The sequence below is a fragment of the Gadus chalcogrammus genome, chromosome 20, assembly GCF_026213295.1.
Source record: "Gadus chalcogrammus isolate NIFS_2021 chromosome 20, NIFS_Gcha_1.0, whole genome shotgun sequence".
Lineage (NCBI taxonomy): Eukaryota > Metazoa > Chordata > Actinopteri > Gadiformes > Gadidae > Gadus > Gadus chalcogrammus.
This window is the reverse complement of record NC_079431.1, coordinates 15,077,131-15,101,035: the sequence shown is the minus strand read 5'-3', so window position 1 is coordinate 15,101,035 and position 23,905 is coordinate 15,077,131. Positions and strand designations below refer to the sequence as shown.

General features: G+C 43.6%; 1 protein-coding gene across 3 annotated transcripts in view; it reads right to left on the bottom strand.

Moving 5' to 3' along the window:
- epb41l5 (erythrocyte membrane protein band 4.1 like 5) overlaps window positions 1-23,905 on the bottom strand; it is a 41,557-nt gene that overhangs the window by 2,370 nt on the left and 15,282 nt on the right. The window contains exons 11-25 of one of the 3 annotated variants that reach the window (XM_056579561.1): window positions 23,613-23,682; window positions 21,267-21,436; window positions 18,055-18,161; window positions 14,692-14,710; window positions 13,826-13,877; window positions 13,491-13,609; window positions 6,452-6,612; window positions 6,009-6,109; window positions 5,651-5,785; window positions 5,460-5,524; window positions 3,035-3,157; window positions 2,103-2,187; window positions 1,589-1,657; window positions 773-835; window positions 240-373 (exon numbers count right to left, since the gene is read on the bottom strand). In XM_056579561.1, coding sequence (XP_056435536.1) covers window positions 240-373; window positions 773-835; window positions 1,589-1,657; window positions 2,103-2,187; window positions 3,035-3,157; window positions 5,460-5,524; window positions 5,651-5,785; window positions 6,009-6,109; window positions 6,452-6,612; window positions 13,491-13,609; window positions 13,826-13,877; window positions 14,692-14,710; window positions 18,055-18,161; window positions 21,267-21,436; window positions 23,613-23,682 — 1,473 coding nt within the window. The remainder of the gene's footprint in view (window positions 1-239; window positions 374-772; window positions 836-1,588; window positions 1,658-2,102; window positions 2,188-3,034; window positions 3,158-5,459; window positions 5,525-5,650; window positions 5,786-6,008; window positions 6,110-6,451; window positions 6,613-13,490; window positions 13,610-13,825; window positions 13,878-14,691; window positions 14,711-18,054; window positions 18,162-21,266; window positions 21,437-23,612; window positions 23,683-23,905) is intronic. The other 2 variants (XM_056579562.1, XM_056579563.1) reach the window with 2 other exon arrangements.

Sequence of the window (23,905 nt, the reverse complement as noted above, 5' to 3'; positions counted from 1 at the left end):
TAAAAAGGTGTGTCGGGCCTGTCGAAGGACAGAGTTTGATAGAGTTTTGTTTGATACTGGAATCTACATTTCAACATACATCAGGTTAAATATGACATACATTAAGCAGATAAGGCAGAGCTATGAAATGAGACACATGTTGTCAGGTTGAAATAATACACTTATTATGAAATGTACTCAATTAATCCCAGACAGGGAATATAGGTGATTTTGGGTACGTGTAACAAACAGGAGTTTACCTGGAGGTGATGATGTTGTGAGTTTGGGTGAGGAGCGGGATGGCTGGGGAAGGGGTACGCCCCTTCTCTGGGGGTGGGGTGAGCCTGGCGGTCAGGTCGAGGTCAAGCAGGCCATTGGTGAAGGCGCATGAAGGCTGCGTTGGGACCAGGAGAACACGAGGTTAGTAGGAGTTAAAGAAGGTACCAAAGGTCAAACCACACTTACCATCACCTCACTGTACACCATCCAACGAGGGCCACTGCTAGAGCTTACATTCATTAAGAAGGCCCTATCAAACGGAAGTCAGATGGACGTTTTGGAATGATACTTAGGCAGTACAGGCATGCGTCATAACTACGTAATGCAGCCGTATACCAGGAATAAGCAAAAATATCTGTTTAGGTGCAAATATATGAAAAATACCTAAATTGAAGTAATTCAACAATAGGTAACAAGATTTACACTATAGTTAGCTATAGCTTCCTACCTAGTGCTATCCTAGCAAGTGGGTTAGCTAGCATCTAAGAGTAGGAGAGAAAGGGTTGTTACGTACAGTAGCGGTGGGTATGATCCAGCGTGGGGTGATGAGTGGTTTAGCCTGCTGAACCGGAGGGAGCTGGAGGAAAAGCACAGAAATCCAACGGTTAATAAATACAATTTATGCCAGATTAACCTTCTGCTTTGAATAGCTGCTTGGGTGTCCCTACATCTCCTGAGGCCGTCTCTGTAGTGCACTAGTTTAGTTCTGTGCACTTTTCCAAAATATAATGACCCTCTTTGTGTTCCCTGCAGTGTTTTATATTGTGAATTTATGATAGACCAGTCGAGTAGGTTTGAATATATGTTCATTTGTATAAAACTTAATCTTCACATTATGCAGATCAGATGCCACTGAATTTGTGATTTTGTTGGACTTTTCACGAGAATCACAGACGGAGAACCACAAACGCAAGCAGGCGTGTGTGGGTGGATGGACACGTGCGTGTGTGTGTCTTGTTTAAAATGACCAAGGGTCTGGTGTCTGGAGCGCACAGGGACGGGTTTATGGGTCTATATTTTGAGTAGTACACATAAGCGCTGTCTGGAAGGTCAAGCGTTTGCAGAAATCAATAGGTCCATTATTTATGAAATGCTCTTGAACAGTATTGATTCCACTCCGGCTATGCATGGCGAAAAATATGTGACATTTAGCACTGATGTCCCCAGTGAACTGCAAACACCACATACAGTCTCAGGAGCGGCATTACATTTAATGTCATTAACCTAGCCCAGAGTTATATTTACTGTCGTGTATGGATTTTCTAACCCACACACACACACACACACACACGCACACACACACACACACACACGGGAGAGTGGACTGTACCACAGGGGTGGGATCGGTGAAGTCGATCAGGTTATCAGACGGCGGGGGGTCCATCTCGTCTGGCTTCACCTACAGAGGGAAAGACAGTCTTCAGCACAACATACCAACAGGAATAAAACTAACCAACAGGTAGAGGATCTGACGGAGAGATGGCTTGAGATGGCTTAGGAAATTAGCAAAAGGTAAACCAAGTCGAAAAATGAGTTCAAATGTAGTACAAATGACCGGACACAAACAATGAATTGTAAAGATTTCTCATCTCTTTTTGTTTAAAAAAAAAACTAAAACCCTAGCACTCTTTACCAGTTCATCAATTAGCCAACGCGTTAATCTAAAGAGAAGTGCATTGCATTTTTTTTTTAAATGAGCAGGTACTGTTCAGGGCTTATTCCTCAGGTAGATTGCATACATGCGAGTTGGAAACAACAACCTTTGGGGTGGGAGTTAGTGCAGAACAGTTCAGAGCCACAAAGGCAGCAGTGAGTGGCTGTTTATCCAACCAGGGTGGTCTTACCCTCGGAGCCAGCATGTTGGCACCGGATTCAGAGAGCATGCTGGGAAGACAGGGGGGGCCGGGCTCTTCACCCAACATCTCCACACTGCGGAGAGAAAAAAAGAATACAATCAACTGAAATCTCTTGATGCTACGGAGAAACAAGCAACAAAAACCTCAAACCTCAATCAACCAACAACTCAAGCTATGGAGAAATAAGTGAGAATACAAACTATCAAAACAGAAGTGAAGAAGCAGAAGATGGAGAGATGTGAGGGAACTAAGCAGTTGAACATCCTTCTCTTCTACTGGGGAAATTACAATATTGTTTTTAATATCCCAAGTTCTCTGTCCTCTGGTTTACTTGATGACAATGTTGTGACATGGTGGTGACATTTAGAACATCACAAAGACAAACGGAGAGCAGTGTTTGATAGAAAAGTAGAGTCCTTAATTAGCGCTTTTCCCAGGGCCATGCAATTCTGCCGCTTCAACATATAGCGTGGATAGCATGGACGCTCACAATGTGACCCAAGGGCAATACAGCCAGTGCTAATTGTCTAGACAAGCTGTTCTGTGTGTAATGTGTGTGTCAACAGTAAATGCTCATCAGACATTAAACAGTACCCAGGCAGGGACCACGGACACCAGCAGGGGTCAGCAAAGGGCCAAGATGAAGGCAGAGCGGTATGGTTCTTTGTGTTAGAACCAGTTAACCAAGCATATAGAATATATCAGCCAATACTAGCATCTCCTCACACCCGAGGATGCATTAAAATATTCTTTAAGACTACTATTTCCTAAATCATCTCATCATATCCAATCTCAATATGCTGTCAAGGAAATGGATCATTTGATATTTAGAATCTTGTTTTGACCACCAAGTGTCACCAGTCCTGCTCTCCTCACATTCCTTCCTTCAATCTCTCGATCCCTATTCCCCTCACACACACCTGGGTCCTGCTGAAGATCCAAGGCTGGAGGGTTTGAGCATCTCTCGGGCCTCCTGTCTGTCGGGCCGACTGCTCAGAGTCAGGGAGGAGTTACTGCCCATCCGCCCCGAACGCACCTTCAGCCTGGGAGGGACGCCACATGACTTCATTCAATCACATGAGCGTTAAACTATACAAGATGTCATCCAATACGGACCGTTGAACTTCAAACACATAATGTCATCCAACACCGACCAGTGAACTACAAAGACACATGATGTGAACTACCTAACGTTACTACCAAACACAAAAAAACTATATTTACTGACCACCGTTGAACTACAATGGTCGTCACTACGGATTGCTTGACTACAAACACACTAATAAGTCATCACTGAATCTTTCAACGCTTGTGTGTGAAGCAGAATATAAAATGTTTTATAATTTGTTGTGTACATTTTATGTGGTGCATTCTCACAATCATTTATTAAGTCATCACTGAATCTTTCAACGCTTGTGTGTGAAGCAGAATATAAAATGTTTTATAATTTGTTGTGTACATTTTATGTGGTGCATTCTCGCTATCATTTATTATGCAGTGTTGATCAAATTAGGACGAACATATATTAGGAGGCTTCATTACGTTTGAAAAATTAAGCAAATGAATTAGTTAACTAAGCCAAATAAATAAGATACTGAAGGCGGCCTATCATGTGGCAGAAACAGAATTAGGGAAGAATTAGGAAGGAAGCTCATGAATATTCAGAATCTGAATCAGCTTTTGGCACAGGTAGAGCTATGATTGGCTGAGGTCTTGGCAGTTGGTGTTACTCAGGAAGAAGAGGGCCACTGAAGCGCTGACCAAAAATCCATTCATTTCTGCTCTATTTATTTGTGTATAATGGTTGAATACGATTATATATTTTTCTACATAATCCTACTGTGACAAAGCCCTTTTCTGATCTTTTCGAACAACTCTTTAATATCTTTTGTCATGTCTTATATTATTTTTCAGATAGAAGATGAGACTGTTACATGTTCAAACAGCAAACACTGAAACCAAAGACCGATGTTTAACCACAAGGTCAGTTGGGCTTTCAAGAACTTTCTGCCTAGGACAGCCTAGGATAACTGTTTGTAGAAGGACGTAAAATTCGTTAAAGGAGACATATTATGGTGTTTTCCCAACAAATTAACATAGTTTATGAGTTCCAGAAAACATGTTTTGAAGCCGTTTGCTGGAAATTGCTTTTAGGAAAAAAATAACTCGTCTACCGCTATTCCCCTCTGGTTCAGTCCCTTCAGAATGCGGTTTCTAGTGTCTGTAGCTTTAATCCAAATGAGCTGCTGCCCATTGACCAATGAGCTGTCAGAGTGAACCACAGCATGGGGGAGAAGTGATTGTTGCCGTTTGCGGACTCCTGGAGCTCTATATCTATATTATATAATATATAGGTATTTATATAATGTTCTATCTAATATCACGGCTAAAAGCTATGTGCGCCTCATATGATATTATGAATCATAAAGACTGCGTCTGACGTCTCTCCCACAACAAGTCAAGACTCGTACTGGGGGGTTATCTCTGCCATGGATGATAAGAATTGGGTGAAAGGAACTTTGGCCTTTATTCTCTGAAGTCCATATTGAACCGCGACATGGAGGAGAAAGGGATTTCTACTCCCGAAGCTGAGCTGCCGGACTGCCGCCGAGCTCCCCCTGCCGGAGCTGCCGGACTGGAGGGAGCTCCGGCGGGGGGAGCTTTGCGGCAGTCCGGCAGCTCCGGTAGAGAAAGGGATTGTCCTCCCGGAGCTGAGCTGGGCTAATGTCGAGCTCCCCTTGCGGAGCTGACGGACTGTCGCCAGAGCTTCGGCGGCAGCTCCGCCGGACTGCCAGCCAGGCAGTCACGTGGCAAACTGACAAATTAGACATCTATTTTTGTATGGAATACAAAAAAAAAATCCTGCTTATATCCCTGCTTCAGAAATGCGAGCATCTCCGCCCAGCACTCGTCCACAAAATCTTAGCTATGCTCTGATTGGATTGCGCCCCTTCCTACGTAGGAGGGGGCGCCGAAACTGACTCGCTCATTTGGTAACTGTAGGCGGGGTACTTTCAGAAATGCATATCTCACTCAAAAGATCATGTACAGACTTTTTTCAAAGTTTGTATGCGTGTGGGAGCACCAGAGACCCAAAACAACACCCCAAATCCCAGGAAAAGGGTTGTTTTCATAATATGTCCCCTTTAAGTTCGGGAAAAATAACACTAATAGAACCAGCAAGAAAGTTCCAGAACAAGTTTGTGTCATCTGTATGGCTGTTCTGTAAAGGAGATTAGAAACTTTTGTCCTATTGGTTTATAGGATATAACGTTTATAGCGCTTAAAGAATATCACATTTATAGAACACAAAGATCAGGTTGTGTTGTGATTCAGTCCTCTCACCCAGCACTGGCCTGCAGGTTACAGTTCTTATCTCCCAGTAAAGTGGAGTGATCTTCCAAAGAGCCCTTGGACAGAGAGAGAGGGATACGTTATATAGACATATATATATATATTTGTATTTCTTTCTACCTTTTTCACAGTATACAAATTCTTAGAATGGGTTGGCCGCTGGTGCATAATAAACTGTTTACCTTGTGGGCGGCGGCCTCTGCCTGGGCCTTGAGGATGTTGCTCTTCTGCTCCTCCGGGGGGCGGCGTGGAGTAACCACAGGGCTGGAGCCCACCGCGCTCAACACAGACTTATCAGACAGCTTCCCCAGCTCCTTCTCACACAGAAAGACATTGACAGTTAGACACAGAGAAAGACAGATCTTTGTATAGGTTGAATCATAAAACAAAGCCACCAAACTGGGATGACAATGTTCATTAAGGAGCCCATTCATTGAAAAACAACCAAACATCTACACAGCTCTTATTCTTAAACAACGTCTCGTTTGAACGCGTAGTAGAAGTGGTGAGTAGAAGACACGTAGTAGAAATGTTTCTCACTAGGTTGTTCAGCGCCATGTTGACATTGACGTTTTTCGGAGGAGTTGACACGGAGAGAGCATTGTTCTCCAACTCAAGCTGTTTCAAACGAGCAGCTGCTTCTGACAAACACAAACACACACATCCAGAAAACACACAATGAAGCAGAAATAAAGCTGTTCTCCTTCTCTTTCATCTCATAAAAATACAAGGAAAGTTAAAATTATTAATAATAGAGTTAGTTAGTTAGTTTGACATGGACTGTAACACTTTATGCTCAAGTGTAACGATACATGTCATGTTGAGCAAGTATTTATGGCATCTTGCACAAGAAGACCTACCAGTAGATTGTTACAACAATGGGGTTTGTATAAGGAGACGTAAAACCAAACCAACCCACACGCATACACACACACAGCGCTATATTTTCACAAACACACACAACCCCTAGCCTCCCCCCTCACCCGTTTGACCCAGGCCGTCGTCTACGGCAACACTAGAAGAGGATGAGGTGTGAGCGCCGCTCGGCCCTGCCTCTTCCGTCTCCGTCGCCATGGGAACGGCCTCTGGGGCCCTGATGACGTCATCGATGCAGGTCTCCAGCAGGTCGGCCACCAGGGGAAGACTAGAGACAGGAAGCAGACAAAAGCGAGAAAGGAGACATTTATATTACGGTATATATTTTAGACCAATGACAGTCCCCTCATTGAGCCACATGAGGAACTTGTGTAACTCACCTCTGGCATGGACAGGAGAGCCAATGGAAGTTGTACTACAGCTCCATAGCATATGTACACCATTCAGAAACAAGAGCTTATAACTTATATTTAAAGTACATTCAGCCATAGTACAAAAAACTATTTTTAGTAACTTTATTTGAACACTAACAAAATATAATGTTTTAGTTGACTGTTTATAAAATAAAAAAAAGTGACAAACTTCAATAATAAGGACCCATTTATTTTATTTGACTTTGGACTAAAACAAGGCCAAGTCTCAGGCCCAGTGATAAAGTGGCTGCACTTCAAAAGGTTCTCAGGCCAATGAGTGATCAAACCCATGAAACAACAAGACCATGAATCACTGCCAAGCGTAAACCCGAGGCCTTCCTCTGAAACCCACGTATGCTCTTCAGGACAAAAACATCCATGACCTCCCGGCTAATCTCGCTGATTAAACGCCACCAGTCACCAGCTTCCGCCCCGAGGTACGGTAAGTTTATTCTTCAAACCTCCAGAACACAGGCGTGTTTCAGTGCAATATTGTCAATATTGTACAAGAAGCAATCTCAAGCCTGGATCTGCGATGCGGTGGGACTGGGGAGAGAGACTTCCATCCAGCCTGAGAGTAGAGCTACCCTCCGGGTTCCAGATATATTATATTACTTCATATCGTTTGTAGAACACAAGCCACACCGCATTGTGGGCACACGCACACACACACGAAACACAACACTAATCACTGCCTAAGGGCTACAGATCAAATATACAGGAGGGAGGGGAACACACACACACACACACACACACACACACACACACACACACACACACACACACACACACACACACACACACACACACACACACACACACACACACACACACACACACACACACACACACACACACACACAGAGAGATCAAACGCGTGCTTGCGGTGGATTTGATGAAGTTGGTTTCAGTTTACACATGAGGGTCATCCAACAAGACCAGAATCCTTCTTGTTTGGAAACCACTACGGCAGAAACGATCAGACCTCGAATCCTATAGATCTGAAATGACCAGACCGGAAACCCCCGAGAACGTAGACCTCTGGACCAAAGACCTCTGGACCAAAGCTTAAGATTGTTTAAAGTTCTATGTTAGTCACTTGTTATACGTATTACGTACAATTGAGATAAAAATGCTTGAAGCTTGAAATGAAAAAATAGCAAATAAAGTGATTAAGATTGAATAAACATGAAGGAAGCAACACACTTTAGCATCCTTACATACAAACAATATATACTGTATCATTTAATATTATGTAAACAGACTACAGAAGAGAGAGGTGGAGACAGGACTGGCTCCAACACACACAAGCAGCATAATCTTAAAATATTTTGCCAACAAGATTAATCCTCTTTATTCCACTACCTCTGAACACATACAGCGATGATCCATACAGATTCTTTGGTCAGTTCACATCAAGGTAAACAGTTTCCTATTGCTAACAGAAGCTACAAAAACAGACATTGGTTGAGCTCTGCAACAGTTGCGCAGTGGTGCCGTTGAATGATGTAGAAGTCTCAGGCAAGGAATAGTTTCACCATAGTCTTTATAGTCATTGTTATACTTCCAGTTCAAAGCCAGGTGAACCATCATTTGGTCGTTGGGTCAGGATTTTTGTTTACTGTCCAAATCATCTGATTGACACCACTGATACTGTGCCACAAACAAACTAACAAACAAATCAAAAAACAGAACACACTGTGATACAGCATATAGATTAAATTAATTTAAGACATTTAGATAAGATCACTGTGGTTAGATAAGATCACTTCCATAGATCCCACAATAAACTGAGAATGTTTTAACAAGGCTTAATATACATTAAATATAACAGATAAAGAAATTGATTAAATTGTAATTACAATCAGTAAGAATATATAGCAGTAATGGTTTCTGAGCTATAATAACAAATTGGAGGCACTTTGTTCTCTCAAGGTCGATAGAAAAAAAAAGTATGTGCTCAAAAAGTTATGAAACGTATGTTAAGTAAAACATTCCTCCAATTAAAAAAAAAAAGAAAAGTGGCCCATTATGTCCGTCAGCATTGTGTCCTGTACATGCACATTCCAGAGATCCTTGCCGTTCTCTCTGACTCTGTTTAGAGTTTCACTACGTCACTGTGACTCGTGTAGGACACCATGACTAGCGATAGGGGGAGGAGGGGGTTGTTTCAGGGCCAGGGTGAGGACCGGAGAGAGGATGAGGTGGAGAAAGTTCCAGGAAGTTCCCTCGTTACACACATTAGCCTGGGTACCGAAAGTCTAATTGCTTGTGTGGACAGGTGAGTTTGGTGGACAGGTGAGTTTGGTGGACAGGTGAGTTTGGTGGACAGGTGAGTTTGGTGGACAGGTGAGTTTGGTGGACAGGTGAGGGGTGACAGGTGAGCAGGGTGAGGGTGGACAGGTGAGTTGACAGTTGAGGTTGATAGGTGAGGTATACAGGTGAGATGAGATATACAGGTGAGTGGACAGGTGACCATTCCAGTAAGTGTCTTGTTGTTCAGATGTATACGTGCAAATGTGCGGGTGATGGACTTTATAAGGACTTTGATACGAGATTGTTCTGTGTGGCTGAAGTCCGCCCCAGAAGATTTGATCACAGGTGACAGATGAGGGTGAAGGGTGAGGGGGGCAAGAGTCAGCTGACAGGTGAGGTCCTAGTAGGTGTGTCCATCTCCAGGGGAAGGACCAGCATTCTCCAGAGGACGGTTGGAGTGGGATGGAGAGCAGGAGAGCAAAATATAGGACCAACGGAAAGCTACAATAGAGATATGAATTTGAGTGAAAATATGTTGCAGGTAAGATTTACTTTAATCTACGATGAGAAATTTGGGGTTGCCAGATGGGAAAGTAAATGAGTCATAAGGGGAAGGCGGGAACAGATTGAAGTTTGCTTAAAGTGGCGCAGAGGAGTAGCAGGAAGAGGAAGAAGAGAGAGAACTAGGCCCTTCTAGACTTGTACCTGTTAACCTCGTAAGCATCGAGTATCTTACCACGGACGGCCTTTAATCGCTAGGCCATTATAACTCCCAACTTTCCATCTTAAGAAACACCGTCAACACCGAGCCCGATACATGCCAGTAGGAGGCCAATGGCGGCTGGATTGGGACGATATACACTGTCAGACAGCGGCTTATAAAGGGTTAAGCAAGCAGAATGTGGTGCAGAACAGCCGCCAGCACTAGTTGAGAAATGAACAACAACAAGCCGGTTCACTTTAACTCCAGAGGAAGTGGATGCCTACGCCGGGTAAGATATTGTGACATGAGCGCTTGACTCGAGCTCAGACGATGAGGACCTCCCTGAGAGGGTCTGACCGGTCACTGGCCTTCCCCCCCCCCCCCCCCCCCCCCCCCCATCATCTCTTTCTCATGGTTCTCATCAAAGCGACGTTTGCGTACTCGCGTGCGCTACGACTCGGCTGAGACGTGACTCGTGTTGACGGCTCTGCCTAGCCTCTTGTGCGAGTGGAGGAGGAGGGTGGGATGGCGCGTCTCAGTCAATAGCACTGTCCAAACAGCGCGCTAGCCGGTTAAACTTTAATCAGGACGACGCTCGTGGGTACAGAGGGTAGATTGCCCTTTTCTCTCGGAGAAACGTTACCCTCTCGGCGTTTCACTTGATAAAGTGCAGCGGGGGCAATTTAATCACTTGTGACAAGCCTCGCATGGTTCATCTTCTGCTTCTGACGTCCCGCTCTCCCTCACGAGGCATGTCTCTTATGAATAACACAGGAGCAGCCTCTCCTTGATCAGTGGGAGCATACGTCGCTCTGCAGCCAGATGCCTGGGGTGAACCTGGGTCAGACGGAGGGCAGGAGATCCATGCAGGATAAAGTGTGACCCGACCGTGGAGGGACAACAAGCCCACAAATCTGGCCCCCAAGGTGGCTAAGTATGCAGAGGAGCGAGGGGGGAAGGGACCATGCACAAGCCGGCATGTGTCAGTGTTAATAACTTGTCAAACCAGGACTCCCAAGTGAACATCTTACCCTAAGTGATGTGCACTTAAGACCTCACACACACACACACACACACACAAGACCACACACACACACACACACACACACACACACACACACACACACACACACACACACACACACACACACACACACACACACACACACACACACACACACACACACACACACACACACACTTCTGAGATACTGGAATCATTTTAAATTCCCTTTCACGTACATCCTAATGGCAACCCCTGACATCAAATGAAAATTAACTGTACAACAACTACCAGACGAAAGTCCTATCCAGTCCAACCTTAAAACCCTCTGCCTTTTCTCATACTCTGGATGGGAGCGGTGGGAACGCCATGTTGTACTAAAGCGCAGACATCTCCATCCTCTTAGTCATGGTGAAGGAGTCGACTGATCATGAGGAGCCATGCATCACAAGCAGCTCCCCCACAAACACAGCGCTGGGCTGGGCCGCCTCCCCAGCCGACCACTCCGGAGATAAGCAAGTCCTTCGGCTCTGGTGCAACCGCCCATAACGGAGGCAGACTGAATGCACGGCGTCGACCGGCCTCTTATCTGGGTTTAAACTGTCTCCGCGCAGGAGTTGGCCAGACTTCCCCAGCAGCTCCTCAGAGGTCATGGTTCAAGTCTCTGGCATACTGTAGGACACGGTAGATGGATAGATCTGTGCATAATCAAGGGGGCCACTAGTGTAGTGGCTAGGCTAGGGTTTTTGACTACCAGCCTAAAAGGTTCTGGGTTAAGTCCGCAATGTCTGCACCTTACTTGTAGGCCTCCTATAGCAGGGGCTACTAACCCCTACCTGCCCCTCAATGACATGCATCTGAACTCACTGAAAGTCACTTTGGATAAAAGTGTCATCTCAATGACTATAATGAGGTCAAATATGAGTGAATTTTCATTTTATTAAAGATATAACCTAACATTTAAAAGCCTATGATCTATTTCATTGATGGCTCAATTAATTGGATGTTACCATCAATTGAATTAACTGCCCTTGGACTTTCCTCCATGCACGGTTAGAATAGAAGCGGATATTTCCCCGAATACCCGGCGGGTTCGGACTGGGTTAGATCCTGGTGATGGATGAAGGAGCAGCGAGGGATGGCAGATAAGACGCCAGACACCTAATTATAAGGTCTTCAATTCACTTAACCTGAAGCCTCTCGTATCTCCATAGTATCTATTGTGTCAACTCCGTCAAAGTGAGAAACTGGAGATGAAGCTGGAGAGATAAGGGAGCCTCAGATAGAAAGGGGGCGAGAGAGATGGAGATAGAGCGACAAAAGGGACGGGTTGATCAAAAGACAGTGATAATATATAGAAAGACAGAAAATGATAGAGATTTCTACAATATAAATAAGGCTTGCAGTCTTGCAGTTTGATTCGAGTATGATAAAGAGCTTCTAATTCACAGCCAGAACAGCAAGATAGATTGAAATGCACCCTCCACCAAAATGCTAGAAAGTCAGAACACAGCAGAATAAAAGCCGACCGAGAGCGAATCTCAAGTCACTACGGATAGATAGTCAGCTGACTGACTCAAGCATCCCAAATTAACCCAGAATAACACCAGCATTTCCTTCTGATTGGGTTGCTACTGCATGCCAATGAATCTGTCTACAGTGAGCCAATCACAGCGAAGAGAAAGAGTCCATTGCAATAAGAAAAGAATGCCAGCGACAGAATCGTAAAGCCCACCACTGCAACAAAAAAGACTGATTGGTTGAGCTGCAAGTAGCGCAAGGCTGATTGGATAACGGTACATACCTGTACAGCCTCAGATTCTCATCAGACTGGAACAAACAGGACACAAAATGGTGTGAGGAGGGTGCAATTACACATCGCACACACACTCAACTTAAAATGCATGGACACACACACACACTTCAGCAACATATTGCAGAATTGAGCTTTCCAGTACAAGATGAAAAAAGAAACATGCTCTTCTACAAAAGCACTCCAGAACAAAGAAACATACCACTTTGGAAGACACACACACACACACACACACACACACCCCCCCCCCAAGGATACAAGTTTGGATGAGAGGAACAAAACAAAAACTCTGTCCTCTAAAGGTAATCTACTCAGCACCCATTGTAGCTTTGATAAGACAAACTGATACAATAATACCAATACTGAAATGGGTCTACTCTTCGTTTCTTCCTTACAGCGTATTACTATTACCTTCCTGTTTGCATTCTGTTACTTATTTCCCTCACACACCGAAGTTTATCAAACATACATTTCGTATTTACATTTTAATTATATTTTTCCTTAGTCTACTACCGTCCTGCGACATCCACATTTTCAGACTGTGGCAATATTAAAGTGCCATGTTCTTAAACACACGAGTCTACTATGGCAACCAGGCATGCACACATTTCGCTAGGATCAGCAGGGAGGGGGGGAGGTGGGTTGGGAGGGGAGGGAAGGGTGAGGGTAGTTGAGGGTGAGGGATAAGCCTTGCTTAACACTCTTATGGAATTAGAGCATGAAAGACACACTTCACCACCTTCCAACTGGCCGCAGCGGGGAGGACAATAGCACCCACACCCACGTTTTCACAAAGAATGACAACAGAAAATAATAAATGAAGTAAACTGGGAAAAAAAATCAATGGAAATAAAGAAAATAAAAAAAATAAAATTATGCCCCGTTGGTTTTTCAGCAGGCCAAAAAAGAAGAATGAACCTTATTTAGAGTATACTGAAGAATACAGCGAGACACCCACCTTCTCTTCTCTCCTCCAGGACTCCTGGGCAGAGGCTCGATCTCCATTGGTCCACAGGCTGAGGAGGGGGCGGGGCTAACCACAGCCAGGCCGGAGTATCCTGGCCTGGAGGGGAGGGGCTGAATGGAGGAGAGAGAGGGACAACGTTAGCCAAAATGATCCCGCAAAGAGAGAGTCCATTCAGAAATGCAGAAATTCCTTTAATTGAGTTTAATTAAACCAGATTAGAGGAAAAGTATCAAGCTCTTGCCAAAATGTCAAAAAATAATCACACTAGCCAGCTGCTCTATAAGGAGGCCCGGAGGCCTCCTGTGGTCATCGGAGAACCTCCTCACCTTGGCGTCTCTGCTGACTCCGTTGTTGTTGGGGCTGACCAGCGATAGAGCCCTGCACAACAAACATAATGCTCATTGATAATTTAAAACTGCTCAGAAATGCATCTTGAATTCAGCCATTTTAAAAGTTGTATTTCTTGATCTTGTTTTGTAGTTTCCCATGTTAAGCGCTTTGCATTGTGGTTTGAACAAAAAGTGATGTCAAGTTTGATTTGACCATTTGCTCACGTTTCCATTGATAGAAAATTCATGTTATATCCTATCTCCCCGCCCTTTTTTAAAGATTGACACATATCAAATGTTTTTCATTTTATTAATGTACAGTTTGAGAAAGTCTATGGAAACTATGTCATATTCTAATATTTTCTATTAATTTATAGACCATCCGGTACTCATTGAAGGAATGTCTGCAACTCTTAAAAAGGCCCAGATGACGTCATTAGCGTCACGGTAACGGGCCGATTATTAACCTTTTCACTGAAATCACTGGAATGCAGCCGGAATGAATTGGTCTCTGATTCAGCCAATCACATGATGGCTTAAATGCTTTAGAATGACATCACCGTCTTATCTCCCACACAATGCAGGAAACAAAAGACTGGGGACAGGATTACTAGCAGGGTCTTATGGTGAGTGGGTGATGTGTCGTGTGGAAGATGGGAACTACACCCATGATGAACCACTACACAGTATATATATGTCATTGAACTAGGTTTCATTACAACTGAGTGCCATTTGGAGTTTTTGTTCAAGGGATTTAGTCAGTCTATTCTTGATCTACTATTTCATACATACAATATACTTTAAATTGAAATTAACTAAAAACAACAATCTCTTGGTATAATATGATATAAAACTATACTCACTCTTGGGGTTTGTATGGTCCTGTAAAAATAGAAACAGAGGTTATTTAAATCAGAAATTAAGAGTCAACCCATACAATTAATAACAAAAGCAACATAAAAACATTAGAATACTTCCCAACCAAGTTAATGAAGGAACAAAAAAATTAAATAATGATAAGAATCATAAACAAGAGATGTGTTGTTTATTTTCTGCAAAGTAGACAGTCATAGATACTAAGTTGTGACAAAAAGAGATACAGTATGTTCCCACTACACTACAACACACTGGGTACTATAATGTTCTGTCAAGATAAGTACATAAGCACCATTACTCATAAACAAATATGGTTCAGACCACAGATGAAGGTGATAATATGGTATTACTGCCAAGCAAGCCATATCAGACCCCCCACACACCAAGAGGAATGTAATGGCCACCGGAATGTTAAAAAATATTAGAATATTGAATATTCATTAACCTACATGAGGACATACACTATTATTATGGGGGGCCCTGGTGGCAATCAAACCCCCTAACCCTGGCAGCGTTAATACCATGCGCTTTCAGGCCCCATACTGCAATGAACTTGCTAAATTGCATTGTTCCAGGAACAAGGCATGGAACCTAGCAAGACAGACCAATGACCATGCTCACTGGCTTACATTTAGACAATTGCGAAATAAATGCTCATCAGCAATAAGGAGAGGTAAAGCAGATTTTTATTTACAAAAATTCACTGAATCGTCCAATAGACCAGGTGATTTCTGGAAAGTAATTAAAAGTCTGAAAGGTGAGCGCAGTACATGCCTGGCTGCTAGCATTTTAGAAGACTCCACTGTTTTAACTGAGCCCTCGGTCATTTGCTCTGCTTTTAACAGACATTTTGCTGCAGCTGGGCACCTTTTTGATAAAAATGTCCATACTACAGATCCTCAAGCACATCCCTGCACACCCCCCGCTATCTCAGCTCCACTCTCTGAGAACAGCCTTAGTCTGACCATATTAGACTCAGCCCAGGTCTGCAATGCTGCCCTGATCAAAATTGATCAAAAGAAATCGACTGGAGATGACAAGCTCAACCCTTTCTTTCTGAAAACCTCAGCTACCGTAATTTTTGAATATATTACTCACATCTTCAATCTTTCCATAACAACTGGTGTTATCCCTTCAACCTGGAAAACAGCTCATGTTCTCCCACTGCACAAGGGTGGTGACACTTATAACATGAACAACTACAGGCCAAGTCAGGTCATTTTTATCACTATCCTCTTTCCTGAGTCCATCTCAATCAGGTTTTAGAGCCCGACATAGCAGTATTTCTGCAGCCTCACTTGTGGTGAATGATGTCATTGCTGCCTTGGACAATAAGCAACATTGTGCTGCACTATTTGTGGACCTCTCAAAGGCCTTTGACACTGTGGACCACCACCTGCTTTTAAACAAATTGTCACTTATGGGCTTTGACCATATGAGCCTTCAGTGGTTTAAAAGTTATCTGACTGGTCGCTCCCAATGTGTAAAGGTGGGCAAAATAATATCGCCTTTTTTAGATATTGACAAGGGGGTACCCCAAGGCTCTGTCCTTGGACCTTTACTTTTTATTATTTATATAAATGAAATTGCCTCCACACTCACTCCATTTTGTCAAGTTCATCTTTATGCGGATGACACAGTTCTGCACTGCAGTGCCTCAAACATTGACTCTGCCATAAATTCATTGCAGCTCTCCTTCCACATACTAGAGAAGCAGTTAAGTGACCTGAAACTTGTTCTCAACTGTGCAAAAACCAAATGGATCCTTTTTACTAAAGCTAGAAGCACTGATTTTAACAGCTTAAAACTCTGCTCTACAAATGGTACCACTCTAGAAAGGGTCACCAGCTACAAGTACCTAGGCATTTGGGTAGATGAGAAGCTTGATTTTAAATGTGAAACAACTCACTAAAAAGCTTAGGATCAAATTGTTTTTTTTATACAGAAATAGATGTTGTTTTACTTTTCCAGCCAGAAAACGTATTATTGAGTCTGTTTTTATATCAGTTTTAGATTATGGTGATGTAATCTATGGCAATGCATCCCTCAGCACCCTAAAAACCCTGGATGCTGTGTACCGTTCTGCCCTACGTTTTGTAACAGGAGACCGCTATGGCACACACCACTGCACTTTGTATAACAAGGTTGGCTGGCCAGCCCTGTCTGAAAGAAGGGATTTTCACTGGAAATTTTAAATTTATAAAACAATCATTGGGCTAATGCCACCATATCTCGCCTCTCTCATAAGCTGGAACCGTAACACCGTCAATACACGCTCCCTAAGCTTGCTTACATTACATCTGCCACATGCCAACACAAAACTGGGGAAGACAGCCTTCTGTTTTAAGGCACCCTTCATTTGGAATGAGGTCCAAAAATCACTAAGGTTGTGCTCATTTATTACACTTAGGGAATTCACAAGTCTTATCATATGTACACCTGCCTTCTCCTGCAATGATTGTTACTCTTGACCCAACCATTGTATTTTACTGTATTTATTTTATATGCATATTAATTTTATATTTATTTTCTTTTTTTCTTTCCAATGTATTAACTCCTGTTGTACCCGCGGCACCATTGAAAATGAGGATCTTAATCCTCAATGTGTCTTCCGAGGCCTAAATAAATAAATAAATAAAATATAAGTCTTGTGCGTTTGGGCCGACCGTCCAGACGGATCCGGTGCCCGAAAACACACTTATCTGAAACCAGGTGCCTGGAATTCAAATAAAACTGACCTATGCGGAATCGTGTGGATGCCTGAAAGGCAAAAAATGACATCATTGCCCCCCCCCACCAGCTGGGCGACGTTGAATTTTTTATTAATTTTTTTATTTTTATTATTCTTGTAGCTTTAAATGCAGCCCCTTGGTACATTAAATTACTAACTGTCCATTAAAAAGTATTCCTGCTCAATTCAAAAAGGTTTAATCTCCTCCTTGACTGAATGTTTGTATACAGTGCGCAGGCTGGATGCGCGCAGGCTGGATGCGCGCAGGCTGGATGCGCGCAGGCTGGATGCGCGCAGGCTGGATGCGCTCCACTTTTTTATGTGGAGAACCAGCGTCTTGAATATTTACGACAGCGTTTTTGCAGCTCGATGCGTTTTCGCAATGAGTCTGTCTTTACAGAGATATTCAGGAAAACGGAGGAGAAAAGATAGTGTTCACCCTTGTTGACGGGGGCCTCAGTTGAGCTAGAAAGGACCAACATAATTAGGACTAACAAGGTGTGTGTGTGTGTGTGTGTGTGTGTGTGTGTGTGTGTGTGTGTGTGTGTGTGTGTGTGTGTGTGTGTGTGTGTGTGTGTGTGTGTGTGTGTGTGTGTGTGTGTGTGTGTGTGTGTCTCACCTCGGTTCTGCATGGTTCTCCTGGAGTACCGTCGGCTGGGTCTCCTCTCAAAGGAGGCGGACCGCCGGGCCTTGTTAGCCTTCGTGGTCTGGTACTCTGTCTTACCACTGGTGGAGGAGCACACAGTTAAAGTTGCTTTGGTCACTACTAGGGCTGAACGACTTGGGGAAATGCGAATCGAATTAGATTACTTTGACCAATATTGCGATTGCGAATTAATATGCGATTTTTAAATGTATTAAGTTCCTTATGTTCTGCATTATTCACTAAAAAAGCAATAAATCATTCTTAAGTATGACCCACACAACATTGGAAGCAGTCAACATATAAATTGCTCTTTCCTTTAGGCCAGGCCGATGTGTTGAGATTAATTGATATTCTAACTTTTGGTATTATAACTTGATTAAACTATTGAATTGTAAATGAAAAATAAATATAAATCTAACTGATCCCCAGTCAGTAACGGTATCAAATCACCAAAAAAAAAATATATATATTATTTTAAATCACAGCCTTTGCGATTGCATTCAATTACAAAGGGATTTCGATTTGAATTTGATTAATCGTTCAGCCCTAGTCACTACTCTTCCCTGTACCAATAGTGTGCTCTTTCAGCCATAAGGTTCTGTCCACAGTACCTACAGGCATCCTTGAGCCAAATGTCTATCCCCTACCTGCTCCTTTAATGAATGCATGCATGATGTGAATCAAAGTCTGTATTGGATAAATACTTCTAAAAGACAATAGTGTTTATAGTGCATTGCCTGCTTTTCTTTACCTGCTCACGCACGACAACAACCCAAGTTTGTGAAACCTCTCATTGAACATACATCCTCTGAATGCAATCTTTTGTAATGTACTTTTAAAAACAGTCAGGTCCATAAATATTGGGGCATCGACACAATTCTAATCTCTTTGGCTCTATACATCACCACAATGGATTTGAAATGATCCAAATCAGGTGAACGGTGTAGGAATTACAACAGTTTGTATATGTGACTCCCACTTTTTAAGGGACCGAAAGTAATGGGACAATTGGCTGATCAGCTGTTCCATGGCTTGGTGTGTGTTATACTTCATTATCCCATTTACAAGGAGCAGATAAAAGGTCTAGAGTTAATTTCAAGTGTGCTCTTTGCATTAGGAATCTGTTGCGGTCAACTCTCAATATGAGATCCAAAGAGCTGTCACTATCAGTGAAGCAAGCCATCATCAGGCTGAAAAATCAAAACAAACCAATCAGAGAGATAGCAAAAACATAAGATATGGCCAAATCAACCGTTTGGATCATTCTTAAAAAGAAAGAACGCACCGGTGAGCTCAGCAACACCAAAAGACCCGGAAGACCATGAAAACAACTGTGGTGGATGACCGAAGAATTCTTTCCCTGGTGAAGAAAACACCCTTCACAACAGTTGGCCAGATCAAGAACACTCTCCAGGAGGTAGCTGTATGTGTGTCAAAGTCAACAATCAAGAGAAGACTTCACCAGAGTGAATACAGAGGGTTCACCACAAGATGTAAACCATTGGTGAGCCTCAAAAACAGGAAGGCCAGATTAGAGTTTGCCAAATATCTAAAATAGCCTTCACAGTTCTGAAACAATATCCTACGGACAGATGCGACAAAGATAAACTTGTAGCAGAGTGATGGGAAGAGAAGAGTATGGAGAAGGAAAGGAACTGCTCATGATCCATAGTATATCACCCAATCAGTAAAGCGTGGTGGTAGTGTCATGGCGTGGGCATGTATTGCTGCCAATGGAACTGGTTCCCTTGTATTTATTGATGATGTGACTGCTGACAAAAGCAGCAGGATGAATTCTGAAGTGTTTCGGGCAATATTATCTGCTCATATCCAGCCAAATGTTTCAGAACTCATTGGACGGCACTTCACAGTGCAGATGGACAATGACCCGAAGCATACTGCGAAAGCAACCAAACTTCTTAAATCAAAGAAATGGAATGTTATGCAATGGCCAAGACAATCACCTGACCTGAATCCGATTGAGCATGCATTTCATTAGCTGAAGACAAAACTGAAGGGAAAATGCCCCAAGAACAAGCAGGAACTGAAGACAGTTGTAGTAGAGGCCTGGCAGAGCATCACCAGGGATGAAACCCAGCGTCTGGTGATGTCCATGCGTTCCAGACTTCAGGCTGTAATTAACTGCAAAGGATTTGCAACCAAGTATTAAAAAGTGAGTAAGTACAAATCCATTGTGGTGGTGTATAGAGCCAAAAAGATTAGAATTGTGTCGATGTCCCAATATTCATGGATCCGACTGTATGCACAAAGACGGGAACTGCACTGGCCCAGGTGTGACCTCTGCTTGCCGACAGAGTTCCTCCAGCCTCCACCCTCTGTTGCTCAACCCCGACCCCTGCGACCCCAGCACTAAACCAACATGAGAGAGAGCGAGCGCTAGCCCGTGCTTATCTAGCTGGCTAATGTTTAAACCCACAAGGCCGCCGAGCTCGCACTCTGCCCAGTGTACAGCTTGGTGCTGTAGCTGTACTGCTAGTGTATGTACGCCAACGACATGTCACGAGTTGCCAGTATGCAGATTTATGACTATGAGTTGTTCCTGTGGTTATGATATCTAAGTGTATTGAAGGGGAATACAAGATTGCCCATGTTTTTGCAGGTTTTGACAAAAGGACGTGTTGCTCTTGGTAGTTTAGCAGCAGGTAACGCAATTTCAAATGACATGGAAGAAAATCAAGGGTTTAAGTCTGATTGTTAGATATCTGAGTCATCCGTTATGAGGAACGCTCCATAACATTCAGAGCCGACCCTCCCCCCTGTCCCTAACTGAGCCAGCAGACTCATTTTCTGCGGGGCTGTCACCTAGTGTGTAATGGCCTGCAAGGGGAACCACTGAATTCATCTACTTTTTAATGCAGGAGTGCTGCTTCATTCATGTGTTGTGAAGACTGACAATATGACATTGTGGACGAATCAGACCATTGGTGTCATTGGTCCAACATCCCTGTATGTATTGTTAAAATGTATCAGAAGTCTTGTATGTAAAAAAAATAAATAAAAAAAAGCTGCACTTGGTTTGTTTACCTTTAAGGAGCGTGTTGGGGTTAGGGCATCTTGCTCAAGATAGGCCGCAAACATTGGGAATCAAACTCAGAACCTCTCAGCTGAGAGTCATAGACTAACTCCCGGAAGACGTGTAGTGCCGGAGGGGGGTTCTGGGGTACCTGTATCTGAAGCGGGACCCCATGCGGATGAAGCCCGACTGGGCAGAGTTCTTCTGCACGGGCCCCCGCAGCCGGAAGAAGGCGTGGTGCTCCACGGCACACTTCCACAGGTGCTTGCAGGCCTTGGGGTGGTCCATCCGGAACACAAAGGTGTGCTCCTGCTCCTTACCCTGGGGGAGGGGAAGAGGGGGGGGGGGCAGCAGGAAGAGAGGGGGAGGGGGATGTAGAGGAGGGGGGGACAGAGGAGAGAGAGGGGAACATGGAGCTTAGTTAATTAGGTCTATGAAGATAGAGGTCATAAAGAACAGTGCTAAGCCTCTGTTAGACATCTCAACCGTCATTGTATTCTGAAGGGCTCCTAAACCTATGATTAGTAAAGAGTTGGGTAGGAAGTCCACGTATACAACATTGACACGTTGTTTTAGTGTAGGTTATTATCTAGAGCTAGAACTTATGGTTTTCTGGAGGGATATGCAAGGAGCCCATTGGCTGCTTTGCGGCATGCAGGTGGCTCATTGATATGATTATACCCAATAAATCCAAATAATTGCCGGATCTACCTTCACAGCTAAACTATCATTGTCAACTTCTAATTTGGTCTTAACTTGTTTAAGTTGTAATTTCTTTCGGATATTCTTTCCCCAAGAATTTACACAAAGACACATGTGACCTGAGTGCACACATGACATTCCCAAAGTTCACTTGTCGCTACGGGTGAGTATTAGAGGAATCAGTCCCCTAGTCTCCTCAGTGGGAACACAGGAACGGCATACTGTAAATCTGAACACCACACAAGGAGGAACCACAGGATTAAGCAGCGTTACAGCTCTACAAAGAGATTTCAGTGACCTCTGAGTCTATGGAAAAATTGAATCTATAAACTCGTCAGTGACTATGAAATAAAATCCCATTGAAAAAGATCCTTAGCCTAACAAATAGGAATAATGTGTGATGCCGTTAGAACTGCACTCCCCCTCGGGATGAATAATGCCCCCTTCAAAATCGATCGCAATCCATCTACACATCATCTCAGATTACACGCACACAAAAACAAACACACATCGTGGTCATGTAGCAAACAAAAAGACAGCAGATGTATAGACAGTGGAGAGAGCATGCCTCTGTGTGCACGTGTGTGTGCGTGTGTTTGTGTGTGCAACATTGTGTGTGTGTGTGTGTGTGTATGAGTTTGGAGGAGGTGTACATTCCAGAGATGCCGGAGAAAGATGGCTAGTGTATTAACCTTAGCCTGCGCACGCTGCAATTCAACTGAACAGTCCCACACAAAACCCCAGTGGCCTCTTACACACGGGACGGCCAACTGAGGTGGTCCCCGAAGACACCGTGGATGGGACGCAAGAGAGTGAGGGCCGGAAAGGCAGCCCCGAAGACAGACGGATGCGTTGAAATATTGTGCACTTTAAATCGAACAATGCCGGGTTAAATTGGGAGGATATATTGCACGCAAGGGGACGTACACACACCAGCGCCGCACTACCTGCATAACAACTAAAGACCCTGTCTTTGCACACGCATGCAAAGCGTGTCCATGTGTCTGAGAGTATTTTGCAGGTTGTGTACACGTGTGCTTTAAGCATGGCATGCATGGTTATCTGAAACAGTGTATGTGTGTTTTAAGTAGAATCAGAAACGATGATCAAAATAAGTTAACGCACAAGGAATGAAGACACAGGAAACCCGTCTTGGTGCTCTGCTACACTGTCTGTCTGCGTGTGTCTATGTTTGAGTCTTTGTGTCAATCGCGGCCTGTGTCTCATACCACGACCTCCCTGGTCCAACGATGAGTCTATGTCTGGAGAAACTACCTGGCCCACTGATTCAAATCACTACAAAACTAAACCTCAATATGAACAACTAGCCAGTGTTCGTTTCTAACCCCGAACAACTGGGCCCTGTCCGCAGTAATCTAGGCCTGCGGTCATGTGACTCCACCTCCACCAATCAGGAGGCCACAATGTAGCTTTCAAAGGGACACTAGACAGCCTATCCCTCCTCTCTTATCTCCGATGTGATGATAGAAATGCAGAGAACCTCGGCCCAGAAGTCAGAGGAGGCCAACCCAGGTCACACTTAACTTCAGACATATATACACACAGAAGGTTCATTGAGTATTTACTTCACCAAATCCTAACCAGTCACTTTATTTATCCATCGATGATTCATCTGCTTTTACTGTCAAGCATAAATTTCACCACATCGGCAATGACTTGTCATGGTGACCAAAGAACGATGTCACAAGAATGAGCAAGAATAGCACAAAAACTTTATCAAAAGGCTATATTTAAAAAGTTGACACACAGCATGTATGTGTGTGCGTGTGTATACCTGTTCATCATCCTCCACCACAACAAGAGTCAGCTTGCTTTTTTTGAAGTCCAGGCGAGTGATTTTGGGCCTGAAATAGATTAACATAAATCACACAAATAAATATTTATTGAAATAAATCGTCTGTCAACATATAAACGCGTACACACACACACACACACACACACACACACACACACACACACACACACACACACACACACACACACACACACACACACACACACACACACACACACACACACACACACACACACACACACACTATGTAAGGAGTATGGAGGGAATAACAG